Source organism: Podarcis tiliguerta (genome assembly GCF_965153285.1).
Source record: "Podarcis tiliguerta genome assembly, chromosome: 9".
Lineage (NCBI taxonomy): Eukaryota > Metazoa > Chordata > Lepidosauria > Squamata > Lacertidae > Podarcis > Podarcis tiliguerta.
In genome coordinates, this window is record NC_139542.1 from 13,303,198 (window position 1) to 13,326,383 (window position 23,186).

At 46.6% G+C, this 23,186-nt stretch overlaps 1 protein-coding gene across 3 annotated transcripts in view; it reads right to left on the reverse strand.

Moving 5' to 3' along the window:
* The window catches only part of HPSE (heparanase), a 28,221-nt gene extending 5,907 nt beyond the window's left edge, over window positions 1-22,314 (reverse strand). For 2 of the 3 annotated variants that reach the window (XR_014501830.1, XR_014501831.1), the window contains exons 1-10: window positions 21,948-22,247; window positions 14,954-15,099; window positions 12,376-12,510; window positions 9,427-9,597; window positions 8,105-8,276; window positions 7,636-7,683; window positions 6,325-6,418; window positions 6,092-6,198; window positions 3,425-3,539; window positions 1,045-1,163 (exon numbers count right to left, since the gene is read on the reverse strand). Coding sequence is in view for 1 of the 3 variants with exons in the window: in XM_083398465.1 (XP_083254591.1) it covers window positions 1,045-1,163; window positions 3,425-3,539; window positions 6,092-6,198; window positions 6,325-6,418; window positions 7,636-7,683; window positions 8,105-8,276; window positions 9,427-9,597; window positions 12,376-12,510; window positions 14,954-15,099; window positions 21,948-22,153 (1,313 nt within the window). In the remaining 2 variants the exon portion in view is untranslated. Of the gene's footprint in view, window positions 1-1,044; window positions 1,164-3,424; window positions 3,540-6,091; window positions 6,199-6,324; window positions 6,419-7,635; window positions 7,684-8,104; window positions 8,277-9,426; window positions 9,598-12,375; window positions 12,511-14,953; window positions 15,100-21,947 lie in introns of all 3 variants that reach the window. The other variant, XM_083398465.1, reaches the window with a different exon arrangement.
* Window positions 22,315-23,186: the final 872 nt, after the last annotated feature.

Genomic DNA, 23,186 nt, shown 5'->3' on the forward strand with positions numbered 1-23,186 from the left:
CACCTCCCTCATTTTCTTATAATGGCAATGGCACCCAATTTTGGCCTCGCACAGGGCACCGTTATTGCAAAAGATTACAAAGTCCGCCCCTGCCAAGGGGCTGGGTTAGGAGGTGCCACACTCGGAGCAAAATGCATAGGGCAGGGCAAACTCCATTCTCCATCCATGGGGACACTCTGGGTGAGCAATGTGTGGGGCTGTGCTGCACACACGTTTCCTGCCATAGTGACAGATGTTTTGCTAGCATCTGCTAAAAATTGCCCCTGCGAGTTACCAGGATCCTAGCCTAGAAAAGCATTTGCAAAGCGAGGATTCCTAACTCCTTTTGGAATTTGGGAGGAAAGTTTATGCGTCTTTGCTGCCATCTTTTCATTCTGCCCCATTTTTCTTTACGCTTGACATGTACAAAGTTTCAGATTATTTGGTGCAATTTGCTGCACCAGAGCTAGTACCAGGGCCCTTGCAACTTTCCCAAGTTGTGTCTCCCCTTAGGTGAAAGTACAAAATTGGGTTACTTCTCCAAAAGGTCTTCAGAGTCTACACGGCCTAGGACCCTCGTACTTACAGGACCACCTCTCCCGATATTTCCCATGGAGGACCTTAAGGTCCATAAATAGCAACACCCTAGAGGTCCCGGGCCCTAAGGAAGTCAGATTAGCCTCAACCAGAGCCAGGGCCTTTTCAGCACTGGCTCCAGCCTGGTGGAACACTCTGTCTCATGAGACCAGGGCCCTGCAGGATCTGATTTCTTTCCGTAGGGCCTGTAAGACAGAGTTGTCCCACCTGGCCTTTGGCTTAGAATCAATTTGATTCCTTCCCCCCTTTCTTTTTTCCTTTCTCCTGTGATGAGGCTGCATTTTAATGTTTTAATTGTTTTAATGTTCTATTTTAATTTTGTTTTTTAAGTTGTATTTCAATCAACTTGTTTTTATTATTGGCTGTTAGCCGCCCTGAGCCTGGTCTTGACTGGGGAGGGTGGGGTATAAATAAAATGTATTATTATTATTATTATTATTATTATTAGGCATTTGGCTGAATGCTTACTGGTGCTCATTTGTACAGTGAAGATACACTCGAAGCCTCCTTGGGTCTTCGCCTGACAGGTTGACGTGCAGGACTTTGGCGCCCACTAGTTTCTTGTATACCAGAGAAAGCCAATAATCCTATTTACATGGGAAAAGAAGACAGCTTTTGTGCATAGCAAAAACATGTTAAAGAAACATAACCAGCAAAGAGTTGATGGATAAGCAGGAGCAAGATGGAATCAAAAACACAGAAGGCAATTCACCCTTATCCTTTTCCTCTTCCTATCATTTATTTTAAACTGCTTTGAAATTTGAATTAAATTGCCGTGACCTGACTGCCTCGAGAGCTTATGCTGAAAGGCAGTTAAGAAATTGAAAAAATAATAATGGTAATAATCAGTGGGATTTTTTATTTTATTTTTTTGAAGCAAAATAGGTGTCAGCATGCACCATGCCCACCCAACCCCGCCGTCGCTTCTTGCCACCAATCCACTCCCTCCCTCCCTCCCTCTCTCCCCTCCTTGCACCTTTCCTGCTTCCTCTGCTAAGGTGTACGTACTGCAATCGACATAAGATAATATCACCAAGGCAACTATCTGTAAACAAACAATTAACGGTAAAGGGACCCCTGACCATTAGGTCCAGTCGTAGACGACTCTGGGGTTGCGGTGCTAATCTCGCTTTATTGGCCGAGGGAGCCGGCGTACAGCTTCCAGGTCATGTGGCCAGCATGACTAAGCCGCTTTTGGCGAACCAGAGCAGCACATGGAAAAGCCATTTACCTTCCCACCAGAGCTGTACCTACTTATCTACTTGCACTTTGACGTGCTTTCGAACTGCTAGGTTGGCAGGAGCAAGGACCGAGCAATGGGAGCTCACCCCGTGGCGGGGATTCGAACCGCCGACCTTCTGATTGGCAAGTCCTAGGCTCTGTGGTTTAACCCACAGTGCCACCTGCGTCCTAAACAAACAATAAACGACCATAAAAATGGCAAAAGTCCGGTACTTTTCTGTGTATCGGATGAGGGTTTTTTTATTATTAAAAAGTTATGTTAAAAATTTGGGGTTGTCTTATACACTGATAGTGCATGGGGGGATGTGGGATTGGTTGCTGCTGCGAGCCGGAGATCGTCAGCAGCTATTGGGCGTGTTATTGGTGGCTGCGGCAAGGGCTGGTGTTGATTGGCTGTTGCTGTGGCAATTTGGCGGGTGATTGGCAGCTTCTGCTGGCAAGGGGACAGAGTCAACAACTCTAGGCCACCCGCCCCCCAAATAAAGATCAGCAACTCTGCCCCCCCCCCAACCTTAGCAACTCTGGGCAATCCTCCCCCCAAAAGCTCAGCAACTCTGGGCAATCTCCCCCCTTTTTCTTACTTTTGGAGTCCCCCAAAATAGGAGGCGTCTTATACATGAGGGCGTGTTATACACGGAAAAATACAGTAGTTTCTTTCCCAAATAGGTTTTATCTTAAACAACAGCAAACACAGTAAATAAAGAGTTCACTCGTAATAAACATATCAGTGGCTCAGTGCTCACTTTTTCTCTTTCCAAAAAAGATTTTATATTGGAACAATTGCAAATGCAGTAGTAGAGAGTCTACTTGTGATATACCAGTGGTTTAGCGCTTGGACGTTGTTCCGGTAATCCGACATTTCTTCGCTGAAGAGCTTAGTCATCGAGCTTTGTAGTAAATAATATACAAGTGAAGACTGTATGTAAACAACTGAAAGCACAGACAGAGGGACGAGCGTAGAAAGAGGACTATGTCCTCCAGTTTGTTAAACCTCCTTGATGGATGCTTCTTCTGATGGAAAAATGCAGATGGGGACAGATATGCCCCTGCTTTAAGTCGTTAGCACACTGTCTACATACTGTTACAAACGTATTTACTGTGTTTGCTTTTGTTTAAGATAAAACCTATTTGGGAAAGAAGCTACTTTTGCCATTTTATGGACATTTATCGTTTGTTTACAGATACTTGCCTTGGGGATATTATCTTGTGTCGATTGCAGGAGTAATTGTATCACCACCCTGTTCATTGTTCATGCTGACCTTTAAAGCCCTAAACGGCCTCGGTCCAGTATACCTGAAGGAGCGTCTCCACCCCCATTGTTCTGCCCGGACACTGAGGTCCAGCTCCGAGGGCCTTCTGGCGGTTCCCTCACTGTGAGAAGCAAAGCTACAGGGAACCAGGCAGAGGGCCTTCTCGGTGGTGGCACCCGCTCTGTGGAACGCCCTCCCACCAGATGTCAAAGAGAAAAACAACTACCAGACTTTTAGAAGACATCTGAAGGCAGCCCTGTTTAGGAAAGCTTTTAATGTTTAATAGGTTATTGTATTTTAATATTCTGTTGGAAGCTGCCCAGAGTGGCTGCGGAAATTATTAGAGGTTTACGTACTGGCAAAGGTTCAAAGCTGGCGTTCACCAAATGATAGCTTCCCGCTCCAAACAAAACTTGCCTCATCACCACATCAATGCCCAGTTTGGCAGACAGACCTAGTTTGTCCAGCCACCTGCGTAACAAAAGTAGGGAGAGAGAGAAAGCAAGAAATAAAGAAAACTTCAATTCAAGCAACCTGAAAAGAATTGGGAGTGGCATCTGTTCTAACTAAAGAGGTGTGATATTTTGTTCTACGTGCAAGGCAGAAACAAGAGCTGATTCAAACATCAGAAGTGGTCCTTAAAAAAAAATACATTCAATAGTTATAAGGTCAGAAAAGGCAGGTGTTCTTTCTAGCAGCATTGTAACCATGACCTTTAATAAGTAGTTGAGAGGAGCAGAGGGAACGCTGTGGAAAAGCATTCTCAGTTCTTGGCAGGGGCATGAGAGGTCCTTAAATTGAAGTGCCTGTCCTTCAATGCAGAATTTCACAGCACTATGCAGACCCACAGCCCCCAAATTCCCTTAGTGTGGTTTTTTTCCATAAGAGAAACAAAACAGATGATGAGATATCTAAGCAGACCAGCTTCCGTTACTGTCACCTTATGAAAGTTTCTCAGTTGCACAGCAGTTCAACATGCTGCCATCATAGGTCCTGGGTAAAGGTAAAGGGACCCCTGACTATTAGTCCAGTCGTGACCGACTCTGGGGTTGCGGCGCTCATCTCGCTTTATTGGCCGAGGGAGCCGGCGTACAGCTTCCGGGTCATGTAGGCAGCATGACTAAGCCGCTTCTGGCGAACCAGAGCAACACCATTTACCTTCGCGTCGGAGCGGTACCTATTTATCTACTTGCACTTTGATGTGCTTTCGAACTGCTAGGTTGGCAGGAGCAGGGACCGAGCAACAGGAGCTCACCCCGTCGCGGGGATTCGAACCACCGACCTTCTGATCAGCAAATCCTAGGCTCTGTGGTTTAACCCACAGCGCCACCCACGTCCCTGTCAGGTACTGGGTAGGGTAACACAAAAGCTTGATTCCTCATACAGGAGGATAAATGGGCTCCACAATAGGGGGGGATTGGGGTTTGGTCTTAAATAAAACAAATCCTGGTATCTAATTCATCTCCTTTCTGGCATGGTGAGTTTCTAGACGCCACCAGATGTTGCCGGTCGATGCCAACAATAGGGAACCTCCAGAATGTCAGTGTTTCATGGGAGAGATTCAAGGAAATGCTAGGAAACTTGGGTGAAAAGAAACTGACTTTTTGTGGTTAGGGAAGTGATCGGGGAATGCACTGAAAAGGAGTGGGAAGGGGAAGAACCACGTGAACCCGTGGATGGATTCAGGATGAACGCTCATGGTTGCACAGGCAACAACCGATTGGCGCATAATTCTGCACATGCGCATGGCACTGGACCTGGGAAAGACCCTAAAACACCACTAAAGGGTGGAGTAGGGGAGGGGCAGAACGTTTTCTGTGCTTCCCACTGATGTGTTGGGGGGTTGTGCAAGCAGATCAGGACATAAGAGGAGCCTGCTGGCTTAGACCACTGGCTCATCTGGTCAAGCATCGTGTTCTCACAATGGCGCACCGGATGCCTCTGAGGAGCCTAAAAGCAGAACCTGAGCACAAGAGCCCTCTTTCCTCCTGTGGTTTCCAGCAACTGGTACTCCAGCAACTGGTTCCAGTTTCTGGTACTCAGAAACATTACTGCCTCTAGCTATGGGGGCAGAACATAGCCACCAAAGCTACTAGACATGGATAGCTTTATGGGCATCAATGATCACAATAGCGTCTATTGTTTGATCGAAGGAAGGGCTTCTAGGGCATTGGTAGAGAAATCCGCTCCACTTCCCAGTGGGGAGGAGTTGTGGTGGACCACATGGCCACCCACTCCCCACCGGGGGCGGGGGACTTTGCCCCCCGTTGCCCGGGGGTCCCGGTCATGTCAGAGCCTGGCCAGCCAATCCGCTGACTGGGGGGGCATGGCCGGGACCGTTTAAATCAGAGGCGCGAGCTGGAGGGCTTCCTCTTTGGCTCGCTTCCTCAATCACCCACCCTCCCTCCCTCCCTATTTTGCAGGTTTAGGCACTGGCCTTGCTATGGACCTCGGTTGGTTGCCACTGAGGGGCCTGGTAGGAATTTTTCCACATGGCAAATTGGCACTGGCCATGTGGTTTTCGCCTACCTCGTAGCAATCGTCACAACTTTGTTAGGGTTGCGGTTAGGCATTGTTTTATCTTGTGATGGGGGAGGGAAGGTGTGGCCATCACCTGCCCCTCCGAGCTTAAGGGTATTCCGTTAAAGGAATCTGGGGGTCTTGATCTTGTCCAAAGCCCGGGTCGGGGGCTAGGGCCATGACATGATCCCAATGGGAACACCAGGGGGAGCTTGAGTTGGTATGCATCGACAGGACTCCCCCTTCCAGTGGTTTACCCTTACCGGACTTCCTGCACATCGGGCAGGTGTCAGATACAGTCGTGTCCATTCAATGCCTAAGCCAATACCGCTCACATTCTGTAATCAATAAAGTTGTGGCCCAATAACATAAACCTAATATCCGTGTCCTTGTGTGTGTTATTTCCCGACGAGGGGGTGGCTATGGGGTCTTGACACGCAACAAGATCCTGGTATTCCACAGAAGGAAGCATAGCTCGTAGGAACGTATATTATTTTACTTACATAAAACCAGCGAGATACGTATTGGACAGCTGAGGAGCACCCCCTCCATAGGCTGAACTAGTTTCTCCCAGCCAAACTTTCTTGCCTGGGACAGTGTCATCAACAAGCTAGAGAATGTGAAATCAAAGCATATAAAGGTGAGTCAATTCAGGGACTTGAGCCTGGGAGATTGGCAACTTTAAATTAGGAAGAATAGATGAGCCGCCCAGCCACCCACACAGACTCCCAATTACCTGGAGTTCTTCTTGTACGGCTGTAATGAAAGTGTCCAGCACATCAGGGCTCAGGAAATCCTCTCTGGTAGCAGTTCGGCCATTCAGATAATAGCTGCAAAATCGAGACATTTGACGTAAGTCCACCCATAATTTACACCGGTGCTGGAAAAGGCTCTTGGGTTGATACAAGAAGTCCTGAACAATTTGGGTGCATAAGTCCTATTAGAGATCACCCGGAAGACAGCTGTTAGGTGTCCATTTTGTTACAGAAGCCCAAATGACCTCAACAAGAAGTCGGGCATTTAATGTCACGGTGGAACACTCTCCTAGCAGAGAAGTGACAGGCAGCCTTGCTTTCTGACTTTCAAGCATCTGTCATGGATGCTTTAGCTGAGATTCCTGCATTGCAAAGGGGCGGACAAGATGACCCGCAGGATCCCTTACAATTCTATGAGTCTATTCTATGATACATTCTTGAGTAGCCATTTCAATGATTGTTCTGTAGTGCTTTTAATGGTTTTTTATGTCTTAATACACTAGCCTGATATTTTGTGAGGGCAGCATATACAGCATTTTTCGCTCTATAGGACGCACTTTTCCCCCTCCAAAAATGAGGCGGAAATGTGTGTGCGTCCTATGGAGCGAATGCAGGCTTTCGCTGAAGCCTGGAGAGCAAGAGGGGTCGGTGCGCACTGACCCCTCTCACTCTCCAGGCTTCAGGCAGCTATCTGCAAGCCTTTGGAGCCCGCCAGGAGTTCTCGCAGGGCTCCGAAGGCTTGCGGATAGCAGCCTGCAGCCTGCAGCCCGGGGAGCACAGCACCAACTGCCGCTGCGCTCCCCGGGCTTCAGGCAGCTATCCGCAAGCCTTCTGAGCGCAGAAGGAGTTCCCTCTGCACTCAGAAGGCTTGCAGATAGCTGCCTGTTCTGGGGGCTGGGGTTGGGGGAATATATATTTTTTCTTTATCCCCCCCCCCTAAAAACTAGGTGCGCCCTATGATCCAGTGCGCCCTATGGAGCGAAAAATACAGTACATACTTTTAGAAACAATCAAAAACAAAATGGTTTTCCTCCTGGTTTTCTTCATATTTTCTCCGCAGTTATCATCGACTTAATATTTCTCTGAACTAGGCGTATGCTAAGAAAAGCCCTGCTGGATCAGGCAAAGCATCCATTTTGTTCAGCATCTTGCTCTCAAAATGGCCAGCCAGATTCCCCCCAAAAGACCTGAGCACAACAGCACTGTTCCCTCCCGCAGTTTCTGGTAAATGTTTTGACTTCGCTGCCGTAATGCCTGGGTAACGAGTTGCTGTATATGAACTCAGTACTTACTGATGCCATGTGACAGAATCAATTACTTTTCCTCCTGATTTCAGGAAGCTGCAAAACAACAAGGGTTAAATTTACTACCTCCTCTGCTTTTCCTCAAATTCTAAGGGAGCTACAAAACTGTGGGAACTGTAATCCAGCAAAACAGACGTTGGAACATATAAATTTAGGAAGCTGCCTTAGAATGATTAACTATACACCGTGTTATACTTTTTAGACATCCAGCTCAGTATTGGGTCTGTGGTTTTGCTGCTCTGCTCTACTGTAACCTTGTCCATTTTGTCTCAGAAACAACATTTTATCTAAACTGCAAAGAAAATTGCACCCTGCCTAGGCCTAGCGATCTCAATCAGCATTAAGGCAACAAATCACGGCTAAAGCCAACAATGGTTATTTGTTATGTTCTGAAGTGGGGCAGAATATTGCATTGTTGATCTATCAAGTCAAATGATGCTGCTGATTTTATTTTTACCTCCTTAGCAACTTCTGAGTGTGCTTCCGAGGTTGACCTACATCAGGCCCATAGAGCTTGGCATTTCTGTAGCTGCTGTAGCTGTCCAGCAGCTGACGTAGTTGTATGAAGTCCTGTCCTAGCTGGGAGCCATCGATATAAATGCCAGACTTCTTCCTGAAGCTGTTGGGCTCTGTAGAAAGCGTAAACATCCTTAGATGGCTCTCAAAGCTGTGTGACTCATTCAGAATTTGCACAGCGGCAGTAATCAACCAGAAGTACAGAATGTTAAATATCAAACTTTACTATTCCAAAGGAACACTTGGAACTAAAGATACGTGAGACTCAGTTCTATCTAAGGGGTAAGGCGGTATCTCAGATTACCTGAGCATCTAAACTGTGATGGATTTTCCCCCTTTCTTTCACTGAATTGCTTTCCATTAAACCAGAGCTTTCCAAACTGTGTGTTGAGAGACATTAATGTGTCCTCCCAGGGCTAGATATGGGTTAGTTTAACCTCTGGTTTGCTAATAAAACTGAATTACAGTGTCGCAAAATGATGCTGAGACCATATAATAGGGGTTCTGAAAGACCTACATTGGCTCCCAGTACATTTCCGAGCACAATTCAAAGTGTTGGTGCTGATCTTTAAACCCCTAAAAGGCCTTGGTCCAGTATACCTGGAGTGTCTTCACCCCATCGTTCTGCCCGGACACTGAGGTCCAGCTCCGAGGGCCTTCTGGCAGTTCCCTCACTACAAGAAGTGAAGCTATAGGGAACCGGGCAGAGGGCCTTCTCGGTAGTGGCACCCACACTGTGGAATACCCTCCCATCAGATGTCAAGGAAATAAACAACTATCTGACTTAGAAGACATCTGACGGCAGTCCTGCTTAGGGAAGTTTTTAATGTTTGATGTTTTATCGCTTTTTCAATTAATATTCTGCTGGGAGCTGCCCAGAGTGGCTGGGGAAACCCAGCCAGATGGGTGGGGTATAAATAAATAGATGATGATGATTACGCATGTCTAAAAAGCGTATCACCAACATGAAATGTTTGGAAAGCTCTGCATTAAACATTTCAAAGCGATGTAACAATTTATTTTGTTGTTGCTGCTGTCTTCTGTCCTGAAGGCATCACTTCACAAAGCTGTGAGGGGTGCATAAAATCATTGTGTTAAAAAAAAAATTAAAAAAAAAATCCTTGACATGGCATGTGATTTTGCAGGGCTGAATTTAGGGGAAGAGGAGCTTATGGGTTTTCTTCCCTCTCCCCCTTTGCCCCCCTCCCCCAATATGTATTTGCATACTGCCAACACAAGAGCACACTCAAATCTGAAACCTACCATTCCCAAGTTCCCAATCCATGTCGTAATTCTGGGATTCAGTATAATTCAAAATCAGCTGGGCGTTTGAGCTGTCCCACTGGTTGCCACTCCTCAGCAAAGCGTTGAGTCCAAAGATCAGGTGCAGATTGGCGCAGCGTGCAAAGTCGTACAGAATATCCACTGTACTTCCTGTGAGCAGGTGGGAAAATAAGGACAAAGAGTCATGTTACGAGGAGGAAATCCCCGGAAACGCCCCCCCCCCCCCCAGAATCCTAGGTCAGAAAAATCATCTCACTGGAGAAGGTCCACCAGCGAAGATGAATCACAAAATCATAAAAATGTGGAGTTGGAAGGGACCTACAGTGGCTGCTTAAAATAATTTTAAAAAATTGCACGAACCACAGTTACACATTTTTCTTATCCTCTAGTTTGGCCCAAGTTCGCACAGTCTGAAACAGCATACAACAAATGTGTGGATATTGGGGTGGAAGCAGCAACTGCGAAGTTCGTTATATACAGTTGCGAAAAGAAGATTAATGTATAGGGTTACATGCTGTAAAGTTTAATTGCAGTCCAGAGTCCAGAAAAAAGCATGTGTAATTTTCTGCTTGTTATTCTTTTCTCTCTTAAAAAAGAATATCTTTTGTTGCAGATTGGGGGAGACCCAATTATTAATTAAATTAATAAATGGTAGGATTTCTGATTATGTGGAGTATTGAAGGGAAGATTGCAGGCCAATGGGAAAGCATAGGCTAAGCTTCCTTTTCAACCCAAGTCTTCTCCTGGGATTGAGGCGTTAACATGACAAAAGGTGTTGATTCCTGTAAGAGCAGGGTGGCCAACTCTCTAGAGACTGCGATCTACCGTATTTTTCGCCCCACAGGACGCACTTTTTCCCCTCCAAAAATGAAGGGGAAATGTGTGTGCGCCCTATGGGGCGAATGCAGGCTTTCGCTGAAGCCTGGAGAGCGAGAGGCATCGGTGCGCACCGACCCCTCTTGCTCTCCAGGCTTCAGGAAGCTATCCGCAAGCCTTGCAAGCCCTGTGGGAGTTCCCACGGGCTCACAAGGCTTGCGGGCAGCAGCCTGCCGCCCGAAGCACGGGGAGCCCTCTGGAGGACTCCCCGTGCTTCGGGCGAGTGTCCGCAAGCCTTCCGCGTCCGACGGGAGGTCCCGCTGAGCGCGCGAGGCTTGGGGCGGCAGCATGCCGCCTGAAGCACGGGGAGCCCTCCGGAGGACTCCCCGTGCTTTGGGCGAGTGTCCGCAAGCCTTGCGCACCCGACGGGAGGTCCCGCCGTGTGCAAGGCTTGCGGCGGCAGCCTGCCGCCCAAAGCACGGGGAGCCCTCTGGAGGACTCCCCGTGCTTCGGGCTAGTGTCGGTAAGCCTTGCGCGCCTGGCGGGAGGTCCCGCCGGGCGCGCGAGGCTTGGGGCGGCACCCTGCTGCCCGAAGCACGGGGAGCCCTCCGGAGGGCTCCCCTTGCTTCTGGTGGGTGTCCGCAAGGCTTGGGGAGGCAGCCGCAGCTGGGGGGGGGGAATAATTTTTTTTTATTCATTTCCCCCCCCCCAAAAAAACGAGGTGCGTCCTATAGGTGCGCCCTATAGGACAAAAAATACGGTACTTTCAGAATGAAAAACTACCCCTTACATTTACAGAGCAAAATATCCTCTTGAATTACGTATACCGTATATCCAGCACATGGAACCTTACGAAAGGACAATGTGAGTGGACTCTCTGTGCCCTTATCACAGCAAAAAGACTGATACTGATGAATTGGAAAAATAAAAATGCGGCTCCCTTCTACGATTGGATTGAAGACTTATACAAACTCACAACATATGAACAACTTGCGTACAAAAGGCAGACTTGCCATGGACAAATTCAATGATATTTGGAATCTGTTCTTACAAATACTGTAATAGGCTAAGATCTGGCGAAGCACAATAACAACTTTGTAAAATATACAGTTTTGGGTTCCCACACCCCTCCCTTTATTTTCCCTGCTACACAGGTTCTGTTTCTCGTTTTATTTCTCCCTCTTTTATTTACGTCTCACCATGTTTAGTACACATATATTTATGTGCTTTTTGAATTGTCAAGAAAGATGTTAAACAATAATTAAAAAGAAAGATTCAGGAGACACCTACCCCAAATGAGCTGGTGCTATACAGAAAGCTCCACAAGAAGAGTGCCACAAGAAGGTTTCAAAGAACAGCTATTTTGTGCTCAATAAACAGGTTCTCTGGAAGCCTCCAGATCCAGTTTTTTCCTTACACTCAACAGCTACTCATTGTCTTAGCCCTGTTCTTGCAGTTTTAGTACCATCATCGACTTGCATACATTTTCCTCTCCATTAGGAGAGGGGCAAGAACCAGAGAACCCGCCATTTCTGCAGGAGGGTATTCAGCAAGGGAGGACATGACAAGGAGGCCCTTTGGAGCAGCAGTTATGCCAGGAGTCACATGTACTCCTCTTGTCTATTGGTTTGCTTATCCCTAAAGGTAAAGGTGGGGTGGGTGGTGCTGTGGTCTAAACCACTGAGCCTAGGGCTTGCCGATCAGAAGGTCGGCGGTTCAAATCCCCACGACAGGGTGAGCTCCCGTTGCTCGGTCCCTGCTCCTGCCAACCTAGGAGTTCAAAAGCACGTCAAAGTGCAAGTAGATAAAGAGGTACCGCTCCGGCGGGAAGGTAAACGGCATTTCCGTGCGCTGCTGTGGTTCGCCAGAAGCGGCTTAGTCATGCTGGCCACATGACCCGGAAGCTGTACGCCGGCTCCCTGGGCCAATAAAGCGAGAGGAGTGCCGCAACCCCAGAGTCATCTATGACTGGACCTAACGGTCAGGGGTCCCTTTACCTTTAAATGTAAAGGTAATTAGCAGAGCTCATTAAGTTTCCAGACCCCGTCATTTTCAGCAAACAGCGAAGAGAGAGACCTTCCAATTAGCGCGTTGTGATTGCAGGCGTCTTACGCGTAATGGTTGTGTTTCGGGGCCTCTTCCTGGATTCTTCCCAGAGGATGACCATTTCCTGGAAAGGCCACTGAGACTGCAGTTGCTCTATGACGTCCATAGGCGTGGATCTGAATCCACAGACATCTGCAGCATCTGTGGCAGCAGAGAGAAGGAGAGAGAGAGAAAGAGAACACACAACAGTGATCAACGTTTCAGGGAGATAATCTCACCAGCAGGAACAGGAAACATTTTGAAGTCCAAGGGGCGTATTCCCTTATGTGGAACCTCCTAGACACCCCAGAGCTTGGTGGTGAAAACACCAAGGTCACAGGTTCGATCCCTGTATGGCCCACTTGCATATTCCTGTATTGCAGGAGGCTGGAATAATGACCCTCAGGGTCCCTCCCAACTTTAATAATAATAATAATAATAATAATAATAATAATAATAATAATAATAATATATTATTATTATTATTATTTATACCCCTCCCATCTGGCTGGGTTTCCCCAGCCATTCTGGGCGGCTTCCAACAGAATATTAAAATACAATAGTCTATTAAACATTAAAAGCTTCCCTAAAAATATATATAATAATAAGAGAACGTTCATTTGTAAAAAAGGAATATACAACAGGATAGGCAGGAAGTCTAGTGTGTTGGTATGTATATGATTTGGGGGGGATTGTTTTTGTTTTTTCTCTTTGTTCTTTCTTTTTTTTTTCCTTTCGAAGTATATAAAATTTGTATATAATTTTTGTATACATGTTGGAAATTATATTATAGTAAGTCCTGTAATGTAATATGCCATTTACCAATGAAATAAAAGAATGTTAACAAATAAATAAAATGCAAATTCTATTTTTTAAAAAAACAAACAAACATTGAAAGCTTCCCTAAACAGAGCTGCCTTCAGATGTCTTCTAAAGGTCTGGTATTTGTTTTTCTCTTTAATATCTTGTGGGTGTTTATTATTTATTTACAGTTCTATGAAATGCAATCGAGTATTGGAACGCTGCAATAATGTCAAAAAAATTGCAATTTTAAAAATCGATAGATCCACCGACTAAAATCTGACTCTAAACTCATCAAAACTTCTTTCAGTTCGCAGTCCTATCCAATATGGATTTTCCCGAATTCTTCGGGGCAAGACCATCCCCTAGCAAAGAGTATCAGTTGCCTGATAGTCTTGGAATGAACCAGCAACGCTGTCAAGGATTGTGTTAATTTTGCTTTATCTCGTGTGCAGAGTGCCTGGGGGGAGGACCTTGCAAAAGACGCCAAGAGGCCCTGTGTAAGAATACAGCATTGTCAGCAGCTCCCAGTGCCTGAAACTGGATGAAATTCACATTTACAGTTAGTATAATAGGACTGCTGACACCCGTCTATGAAAAGCCTGTGCAGAAGTTCTAGAACAGATAATATCCCCCCCCCCCACTTGGCCTCACAGATTGATAGCAACCATTAACACCACTAACAGAGGGAGCCTGGCTTTTGTTGTTTCAGCCAACTCAGGAGAGAGCAGGCTTTCCTGTGCTCAGTTTTCCTTGCAGAAAAGCTGCCTCCCTCATTTCCTAAAGCGAAAGGTGCCGGGTGTCAGGGTAACCTGAAAGCCAAGGCAGGCCTGAGGAGCCTATATCTGAGTCAGACAAATGGTCTCTCTAGTTCGGTGTTGTCTACTCTGACTGGCAACAGCTCTCCAGGGTTTTAGGTACTGTTAACAGAGAAATCTGAGGGCTCCCTTGGACAAAAAACAAGGACACCAGCCAGGAATACCAGAGCAAAACAGCAGCCAGTAGGCTTGGTCTTTATTGAAGACTGTTGCGACAGGACTCCCACCTGCCGCCGGTTGACGGTTCAAATCCTCGCAATGGGGTGAGCTCCCGTTGCTGGGTCCCAGCTCCTGCCAACCTAGCAGTTCGAAAGCATGTCGAAGTGCAAGTAGATAAATCCAGGTCCAGTTGTGGTCGACTCTGGGGTTGCGGCGCTCATCTCGCTTTATTCGCTGAGGGAGCCAGCGTACAGCTTCCGGGTCATGTGGCCAGCATGACTAAGCCGCTTCTGGCGAACCAGAGCAGTGCACGGAAACGCCATTTACCTTCCCACCAGACCAGTACCTATTTATCTACTTGCACTTTGACGTGCTTTCGAACTGCTGGGTTGGCAGGAGCAGGGACCGAGCAACGGGAGCTCACCCTGTCGCAGGGATTCGAACCGCTGACCTTCTGATCAGCAAGTCCTAGGCTCTGTGGTTTAACCCACAGCGCCACCCATGTCCCAACCCCCGCAACCTATACATACATTTTGATACCTACATGTATCTACATTTTGATACCTTCCTCTTGTGTAGAGGCAATACCATTGAGACTGCATAATGATCCACACTTGGAAAATGAATCTGCTTTTTGCATAGAGGATGGTGTCAACTAGTTTTTATGCTGAATATTCTTCATAATCTATCACTCTTTCATCTCTGAAAATCAAAGGCATGCATAACTGCTTTTGCCACCCAATGCCAGTCTGCTCTGACTCTGTGCTTGGTGAGACTTGCTCATGTGTAGGTGTGCTGCAGCTTGCAACCTTTCGGCTCCAACCTACCTTGTTTAGCCAGCAAATTCTGACAAACCTCTTCCTCTGCCGTTGGTTTCTCTTCAGGATCAAAGATCAAGAAGTCTGTCTTGGTGCCGCCAAATCTCACGAAGCCAGGAGACAAACCTCGCGCCAATGTGCGCAGTTTCGTAGAGCTGGGAAAGTGAGAATGCGGAAAAATTGAAAGGAAACACCTTTTTCATCCTGTTGGCTTTGATTTGTCATCATCCGTTCAGCTCATTCAGTTCATATCAGGTGCTTCTAGACTGTGGCAATTAAGGGAGTGCTGATTTGGAGCTTTCGTGAAACGAACCTGCTTCCCCAAACAATTAGAGTTTTTGTGATAAGGAAAGTGATGGAAAAGCAAGCTGGAAAGTGTAGGATAACACCCAGTTTGACGCAACATCATCTAACCTCCCCACAAACAAATCAGAATAAATGCTCAATAAACAGGCCACCCAAAGGTGCCCTTATTCTCTGCTCAGTAGTTCCAGAAACTATGTGTGGTACCCAAGTATCAACCTACCCCTCCACAGTCTTGGTGCTGCATGTGTAGAATTCAGCTGGGAGTAAGATGGGGACAAAACTGGAATGAACTGGCTCTGCTTGTCATTGCCTCTGGCGCCATCTGCTGTTGGCCTCCCTACCTTCTACCCTATCAGTCGCCTATGGCAGGGTTTCCCAAACTTGGGTCTCCAGCTGTTTTTGGACTACAACTCCCATCATCCCTAGCTAGCAAGACCAGTGGTCGGGGATCATGGGAATTGTAGTCCAAAAACAGCTGGAGACCCAAGTTTGGGAAGCTCTGGCCTATGGGACCAGTTTCCTCTGTCTTTTAGAGAGCTGGGAGGGGAGAGACGCCTGGAGATCCGTCTTAGATCTCCCACATTGTGTGTGGTTTGGTGCTGAGCAATCTCCTCCGGTCTGAACCCCTAGGAGGATTTCCTTTGCCAAGCCTGACACAGCAGTGGCCTGTGACTCATCATGTGTTCAACTTTCTTTCTCTTTTGCCTACATGCAATATCTGTAACTCTAAATATAAAGATGGCATACAGAAATCTTAAGAGTTTCAAAGCTTGCGCCAGCACTTTCATCATCACATGAAAGGCTCTCTTCAAAACAAACTTCTTGTGTCTGTTTAAGGAAAAGCAACAGAATGCAGACTAGTTTCAAGCTCTCCTGCCTGCTATATTTACTGACAATATACCACTATGGGTTTTTATGTCTTTTAAGCACCACTGTTAAAGATATTTCCTCTTCCCAGGGCTTAATCTGGATCAGGATTCAGCAGAATTCAGCTCCAGAATCGGTGTCCAGAGTATCTGAAAGAATAAGAACAAGCAATGCCTCTGGGCATGTGTGGAGTGCATTTCCCTTCACTGCCAGGTAATTGCAGCCTGGTCTACTCACTCGGGATTAAGAACCATGATTTGCAGGACCTAGGCCTTTTATTTGAACTATAGTAGAGATTCTCTAATACTTTGTCATATGGTAAAACTGTTACTGGACTGGAGTAGATTAGCGGTGGTGGTGCATTGCATCAGGCATAGCTGTCAACTTTCCCCTTTTCTTGTGAGGAATCCTATTTGGAATAAGGGAATTTCCCTTAAAAAGGGGAAAACGTTGACAGCTATGGCATCAGGTGAGATCTCTCCTGATCCCTATGTGATAGGAATTTTGAGGTCTTAGATATATGTTAAATGTTCATAAGTGTACCAACCAAGCATGTACATAGATCAGCACAGGAAGACCGACCTGAAACCATTTTTGATTCCCAAACTGACCAAATGTTTTCTCTGCAAGGTCAAAGGAAAATCGAAAAGCCTCCCCATTATCTTTTCCTTCACAAATCCTGTTTTAAGAGATGAACAGGGTGTGAGGCTGTGACCTGGACTCAGGAACTAAGTATTTATCATTACAAAAGACTGGGCAGGCTCCCCAGGCAATCCAATCAAGTGACCATTAAACAGGTAACCTGTCAGACGAGATAAACAAGTCACTCAGATTTTTGCTTTAGACCGCCTTTTCTGTGATGTAGGTATGATATATCTGGGGTGGTGGTGGTCTTGAGCTACAACCCCTTCTGTGATGTATGTATGATGTTTGGAGGGGTGGTCTTGAGCTCCAGGGCAGGGAATTTAAAATGTCTATATAAGGCCTTGCATGCCATTGTTCTGGGTTCCTCCTCCCTCCTGCATGTGGTGAGTGAGGACCCTGTTGCAACAGATCAATAAAGATCAGGCTTACTAGCTGCTTGCTTCTCAATATTCTCTGGTTGGCCTCTGTTATTTTCGCCTACCAATAGGGAACCTATGTAAGGACTCTATATGGGCTCTTGGATACCCCGTAAGGGGAAAAGGGCAGATTTTGTTTACAGCATCTACACACAGAAAAAATAGCATATCAAGGACAAAGTTATGCAAGAACCCTTTTCCTAGTTTTCCCTGTTATTTGGATGTTTGAATATTATGCTGAAAATGAATGAAATGCAGCTAAAATATTATGTTTGTTTTTCACATGGTCTAGTCCTTCCCCTGCCCACCCCCCTAATATTCTTAAAAGGGTCTCTTTTCCAGTCTTCAGAGAGCAGCTGGAAGTGGGGAGGCAGAAAAAGGGCCTCTTTTCTTTCCACTCTGCAGTTTTGATCAGAAATCTTCGGCGCAGTACTGCGCCTAGAGTTCAGAAACATATCACGCTAATGAAATTCCCTGTCGCAAAATGTGCTTAGAACAGTGGGAGTTTCAAACGCTGCTTGTAACATAAATGAAAAATATATATTTTTCTTTCTTTTGTGGGATCAAGCACAAGCCATCAGATATGCGCCTCTCATCAGCTAAATGGCAAATATGCAGCAGCCACCAATAACTTCCTGGTTGGAGCTGATAAAATACCAGAGTTAAATAAAGGACTCGCCTGATACAAGCGATAACAAGTTTGTTTCTTACTCCACTTTTCTTCTGCTTTTGAGAGCCAAGGTTCAAAGGGCGCCCAGCGAAAGAACATGGAAATGAAAACTATATCCATTGTACACAAAGAAGTGCTAGGAGGCTGTGTAAAATTGAGGAACAAAGATCTAAGGTGTGTGCAGATTCATTACATAATATGAAATACAGTTTGACATCTTTGGCATGTTTCTAGACCTCAGGATAGTAAATGGGAGCATAATAATCTGTAGCCGATGTTACAGAAAGGGGTGATCCCCAGAGTCAATACTCAGAGTAGACCCATTAAAATCAAGGAGTTCAAGTTAGCCAAGTCCATTTATTGCAATGGGTATACTCTGAGTATTGACTCGGTTGGGTAGAACACAATACACGGATATTGGTGCTTCTGCCAAAGTGGAAATAACAGACTTGGCATATGAATTCTCACAGTATTGAGCTGTATTCTGAGCTGAGATCCTGAAGTTTGTACTCTGTAATTAAACTGGAGACATGTTAGCATATATGCCAGTTTTGTTCCTGTGTGGTTGGCTTTCATCAGGCTATGCACCCAAAGCCAGTAGCCACTGTTAGCACATGCTCAGAAGCTAATCGCTTTAACTCCTTCCTTTTGAATGGAAAAAAACCCTTTATTTACTTTCCAGAAGGGGAGCTGTGTTAAATCTCTTGCAGCAAAAACTAATAATAACAACAACAACAACAACAACAACAACAACAACTGGTCAATAATAACACTGGTCAACAACAAATTTGTTGTCTGCGTTTTTTCAGCTGATTTAGGATGAATCTGATGCGCTGAATCCAAAAATCACATTGGTTTTGCTCAATCAGGTCAAGTTTTTGAGCTATGGCCACATGTCTTTTTTTTACGTTTTTGTTCACATGTACGCTTGTGTGGAGCATTTTAGAAGAAGTTGGTGGGGGTAAAATGCCTTGTCAAATAATTGTTTTGATTGGAAATGATTATTTTAATGACAAGAAGTATTCAGGTCCGATAGTTCTGGGTGATTATGTCGAAAAGGGATCAGTTTGAAGTCTTAAACCTCGAAATCTTCCATAAATTGGTGCAGCAAAGCATGAAGTTGGGGGATCAAAACTAAGTTAATGGGGCAGCCGCCCCACAAAGTATCCTGATCTTCAATCAGCACGTCATCATGTAGCTCATTGTGATGAAATTCCAGTGCCTATCTTCGGAGAACTTCCTGACATTAGTGACGAAGATGCCTCCAGTGTTGAAGGACATGAAGAAGAAGAAGTGGTTCTTGAAGATGATGCTCCACATCCATTTTCCCAAAAGGAGTTGAATGATCTAGTTCGCGACCTCAGCTTGTCAAAGGACCCTGCCGAACTGTTGGCATCCAGATTGAAGGAAAAAAACCTCCTCTCTGACAGTGCTCGCATCAGCTTCCGCAACAGGCATCAAGAGTACCTCTGTTTTTTCTTGGAAGGGAAGGACTTGGTGTACTGTGCAGATATTGCGCAGCTTCTGCTCAAGCTTGGAGTGCCACAGTACGAACCCAAAGATTGGAGACTGTTCATTGACAGCAGCAAGCGATCACTGAAATGTCTTCTGCTACACAACGGCAACCAGTTTGCCTCTATACCCCTGGCTCACTCGAGTACACTGAAGGAGAACTATGAAGCGGTGAAGTATGTGCTGGAGAAAATTGGTTATGATCAGCATAAGTGGTTTATTAAGTATTTTCACTTTTTGAAATATGGCTACCCTAGAATACAGCGCCTCTGCTCCAACCACCCCTTTACCCCTTTACAATACCCAAATTGCACTGAAGAAGAAGAGGAGTTTGGATTTGATATCCCGCTTTATCACTACCCTAAGGAGTCTCAAGGGACGCGGGTGGCGCTGTGGGTTAAACCACAGAGCCTAGGACTTGCCGATCAGAAGGTTGGTGGTTTGAATCCCCGCGACGGGGTGAGCTCCCCTTGCTCGGTCCCAGCTCCTGCCAACCTAGCCGTTCAAAAGCACATCAAAGTGCAAGTAGATAAATAGGTACTGTTCCGGCGGGAAGGTAAACGGTGTTTCCGTGCGCTGCTCTGGTTTGCCAGAAGTGGCTTAGTCATGCTGGCCACATGACCCGGAAGCTGTACACCGGCTCCCTTGGCCAGTAAAGCGAGATGAGCGCCGCAACCCCAGAGTCGGCCACGGCTGGACCTAATGATTAGAGGTCCCTTTACCTTTAGCTATAAGGAGTCTCAAAGAAGCTAACAATTCCCTTTACCTTCCTCCCTCACAACAAACACTCTGTGAGGTGAGTGGGGCTGAGAGACTTCAGAGAAGTGTGACTAGTCCAAGGTCACCCAGCAGCTGCATGTGGAGGAGCGGGGAAGCAAACCTGGTTCACCAGATTACGAGTATACTGCTCTTAACCACTACACCACACTGTATGAATTAATGTGCAAAAAATATTGCAAGTCAACTGAGCACTCTTCCTTTTGAGAGAAAAAAGAGCATGTGATCTTCCTTTTGAGCCTCCGACACTTTGATGCTTTGCAAGCCAATGTTGACATCGCCAACCCAAATCAGAGGCGGTTGAGCAAGTGGCCAGGCAGCCCCAAAATCTACAGTGCTTTTAGCTGCTCCAAGGCTAACTACAAGAAGGTATATAAGCTGCACTTAACAAAAAACAACAACAACATATGTCTTGATGCATTTTAAAACTGCTGGAATGCAGCTACGTGTAGCAGAAAGAGATGTCAGCTATCTCAACAGCAAGGGGAAACAGGATTCTCCCGGCATATCTCACCAGCCAAAGCACCCGGAGCGAACCACAGGAAATGTCAAAGCGAAAATGGTCAGATAATTAAAAGTGCATTTGAACTCCTTAATCCCATGGATGCCAACTCATTCATCCTTGCCACCCTACAGCCAGAGGGTAAAGTGGCAACTAGGAAAGGACGAGAGTGTCTTATAAAGAAAAACAATGGCAATGTGCCTATAAAAAGGCCATGGAAGGGATCCTGAGGATCATCTAGTCCAACCCCCTGCAATGCAGTGTGATAGGAATTTTGAGGTCTTAGATATATATTTAAATGTTCATAAGTGTACCAAACAAGGACATACATAGATCAGCACAGGAAGACCAACCTGAAACCATTTTTGATTCCGAAACTGACCAAATGTTTTCTCTGCAAGGTCAAAGGAAAATGGAAAAGCCTCCCCATTGTCTTTTCCTTCACAAATCCTGTCTTAAGGGCACATTTAAGATATGAATAGGGTGTGAGCCTGTGACCTGGACTCAGGAACTAAGTCTTTATCATTACAAAAGACTGGCCAGGCTCCCCAGGCAATCCAATCAAGTGATCATTAAACAGGTAACCTGTCAGAACTCGCTCAGATTTGTAGGCAGGAGGAGAACCTGGAAAAACTCCCACTTCAACAGCACTTGAAATCTTGGCAATGTCTACATCTCTATGCTTCAATTGAAGGACCAGAGACGTCATATTTAAGATGATGTATTGTTTCTACACTGCCGTCAGTTTATATGGAATTTTACAGAGTTTCCTAAGTGAAATGGCAAGTTTAGGTCTCTGCCTGCGAGGAGCTTATGTTCTAAATTTGACAGTGGGGTTGGAGACCTTCTGTGCCTCTGATTATATGCAGAGTGCCTTTTAACTCTGAGAAAAACAGCCCCCTCTTCCTAACTAGGAATTATGGGCAAAACTTAGTGCAGAAAGTATTAGCTCGTGGCTGGCACGTTCAGACTTCTATAGCCCTTTAGTTAGAAGAAATTTGGACAAAGCATTTCAAAAAGGGAAGTTTCAGCTGCAGGCAAAAACCAAGCAAGAGATTTTTCAGCTTTGAGACAAGTTTTCACACTCCCTCACACATGCAAAACTTCAGGCTTGAGACTTCCATTTTCACTCCCGAACCCTGCACCGAGCTCCGGCAACTTCATCCGCGGCAAAGCAGGCAGCAGCTCGTCAGATGCAGCTTCCCCCGTTTGTAAACAGCCTTCTCGTAAGGCGCAGCGGGCAAGATCCCGCACACACCCCAAAAAAGGAGGGCGAAACCAGAAAACGGCGAGCCTGGCGTGACCTACCCCAGGAAAGTGATGAATCTGGGATCCGTGGCTAGGTTGGCATCGATGGTGAGAGACAGGAAAAACGGGCTGACCTCCCTGGCCGGCTGCTCGGGCAGCTGAATGCTCAGGACGGCCGCTTCGCTTTGGCCGGGATCCGCCCAGGAGCCCCAGATCAGCGGAGCCCGGCAGAGAAGCGCCAGGATAAGTCCCAGCAGCGGCAGCATCCTGCGTCCCTACGCGCGCTTGGAGAGATCGGGAGAAAGGAGATCCTCGCCGGCGCTCGCTCCTCCTGCTACTATTTCTACTACTGCCACTGAATGCCTGCCTCTGGGAGGTGGAGGAGGAGGAGGAGGAGGAGGAGGAGGGAGCGCGCATTTCTGCGTCCTGCCTCCTGTTGCGGCGTTTTGGGAAAGGCAAGAAACGATCCGCCCTCCGATTCAGTCACCCGACGCGCAAAGACGCGCAAAGACGCTCAGAGGAGACGACCCAGATCAGGCGGCGGAGGCAATCTTGGAGGTGGATGGGGAAGAGTTCCCACCTTAAGGGGGATCCGGCATCAGTCCCCACCCCCACCCCCACGTGCGCGCGCGCACACATACACTCCAGCGAGACCTTAAATGGCTCGCCACCCCCAGGGGACTGAGCTTGAGGATATAGGTGCCATGGCCACCCAGAACACAGTGCCTCTGGGCCTGTACAGAGTGCAGCCCTCAGTAGCTGACTGGCCGAGGTCTAGCTTCAGGTGGTGGTGGGTACCCACATACAGCACCCCCACACACACACCTGCAGCATCTGCCCCATAGGAGCCAGCTTCTGGGGGCCGAGGTCCCTTCAGCCTCCCCCATAAAATACTTGAGGGGAGCGTTTACCCTCCCCCACCCCAAGTTGTTGAGCATTGAATGTTTGGTAAGGCCTACTCCCAGGAAAACAGGTTTAGGATTGCTGCCTTTTGGAGGGATCAGATTTGGGGCCTGAGGGCAGCCTCATGGTTGTGAGGATAAAAGAAGACGCCATGAATAATACGAATAATACCCTGAGCAATTTGGCAGGCAAGTGAGATTAGAGAGAGAGAGAGAGAGATTTGCTGCCTCTGGTCATGTTGCTTGCCAGTCCTCCCTATGCCCTCCATCAATGCCTCACCTAAAGATTGTGATGAGGCACCGCAAACCTTTCAATGGGGGCTGTGTGATGACAGCCTTACATTTTTATGGCTATAGGAAGATAAACATACAGCGTAACAAAAACTGTCTTGGTGGG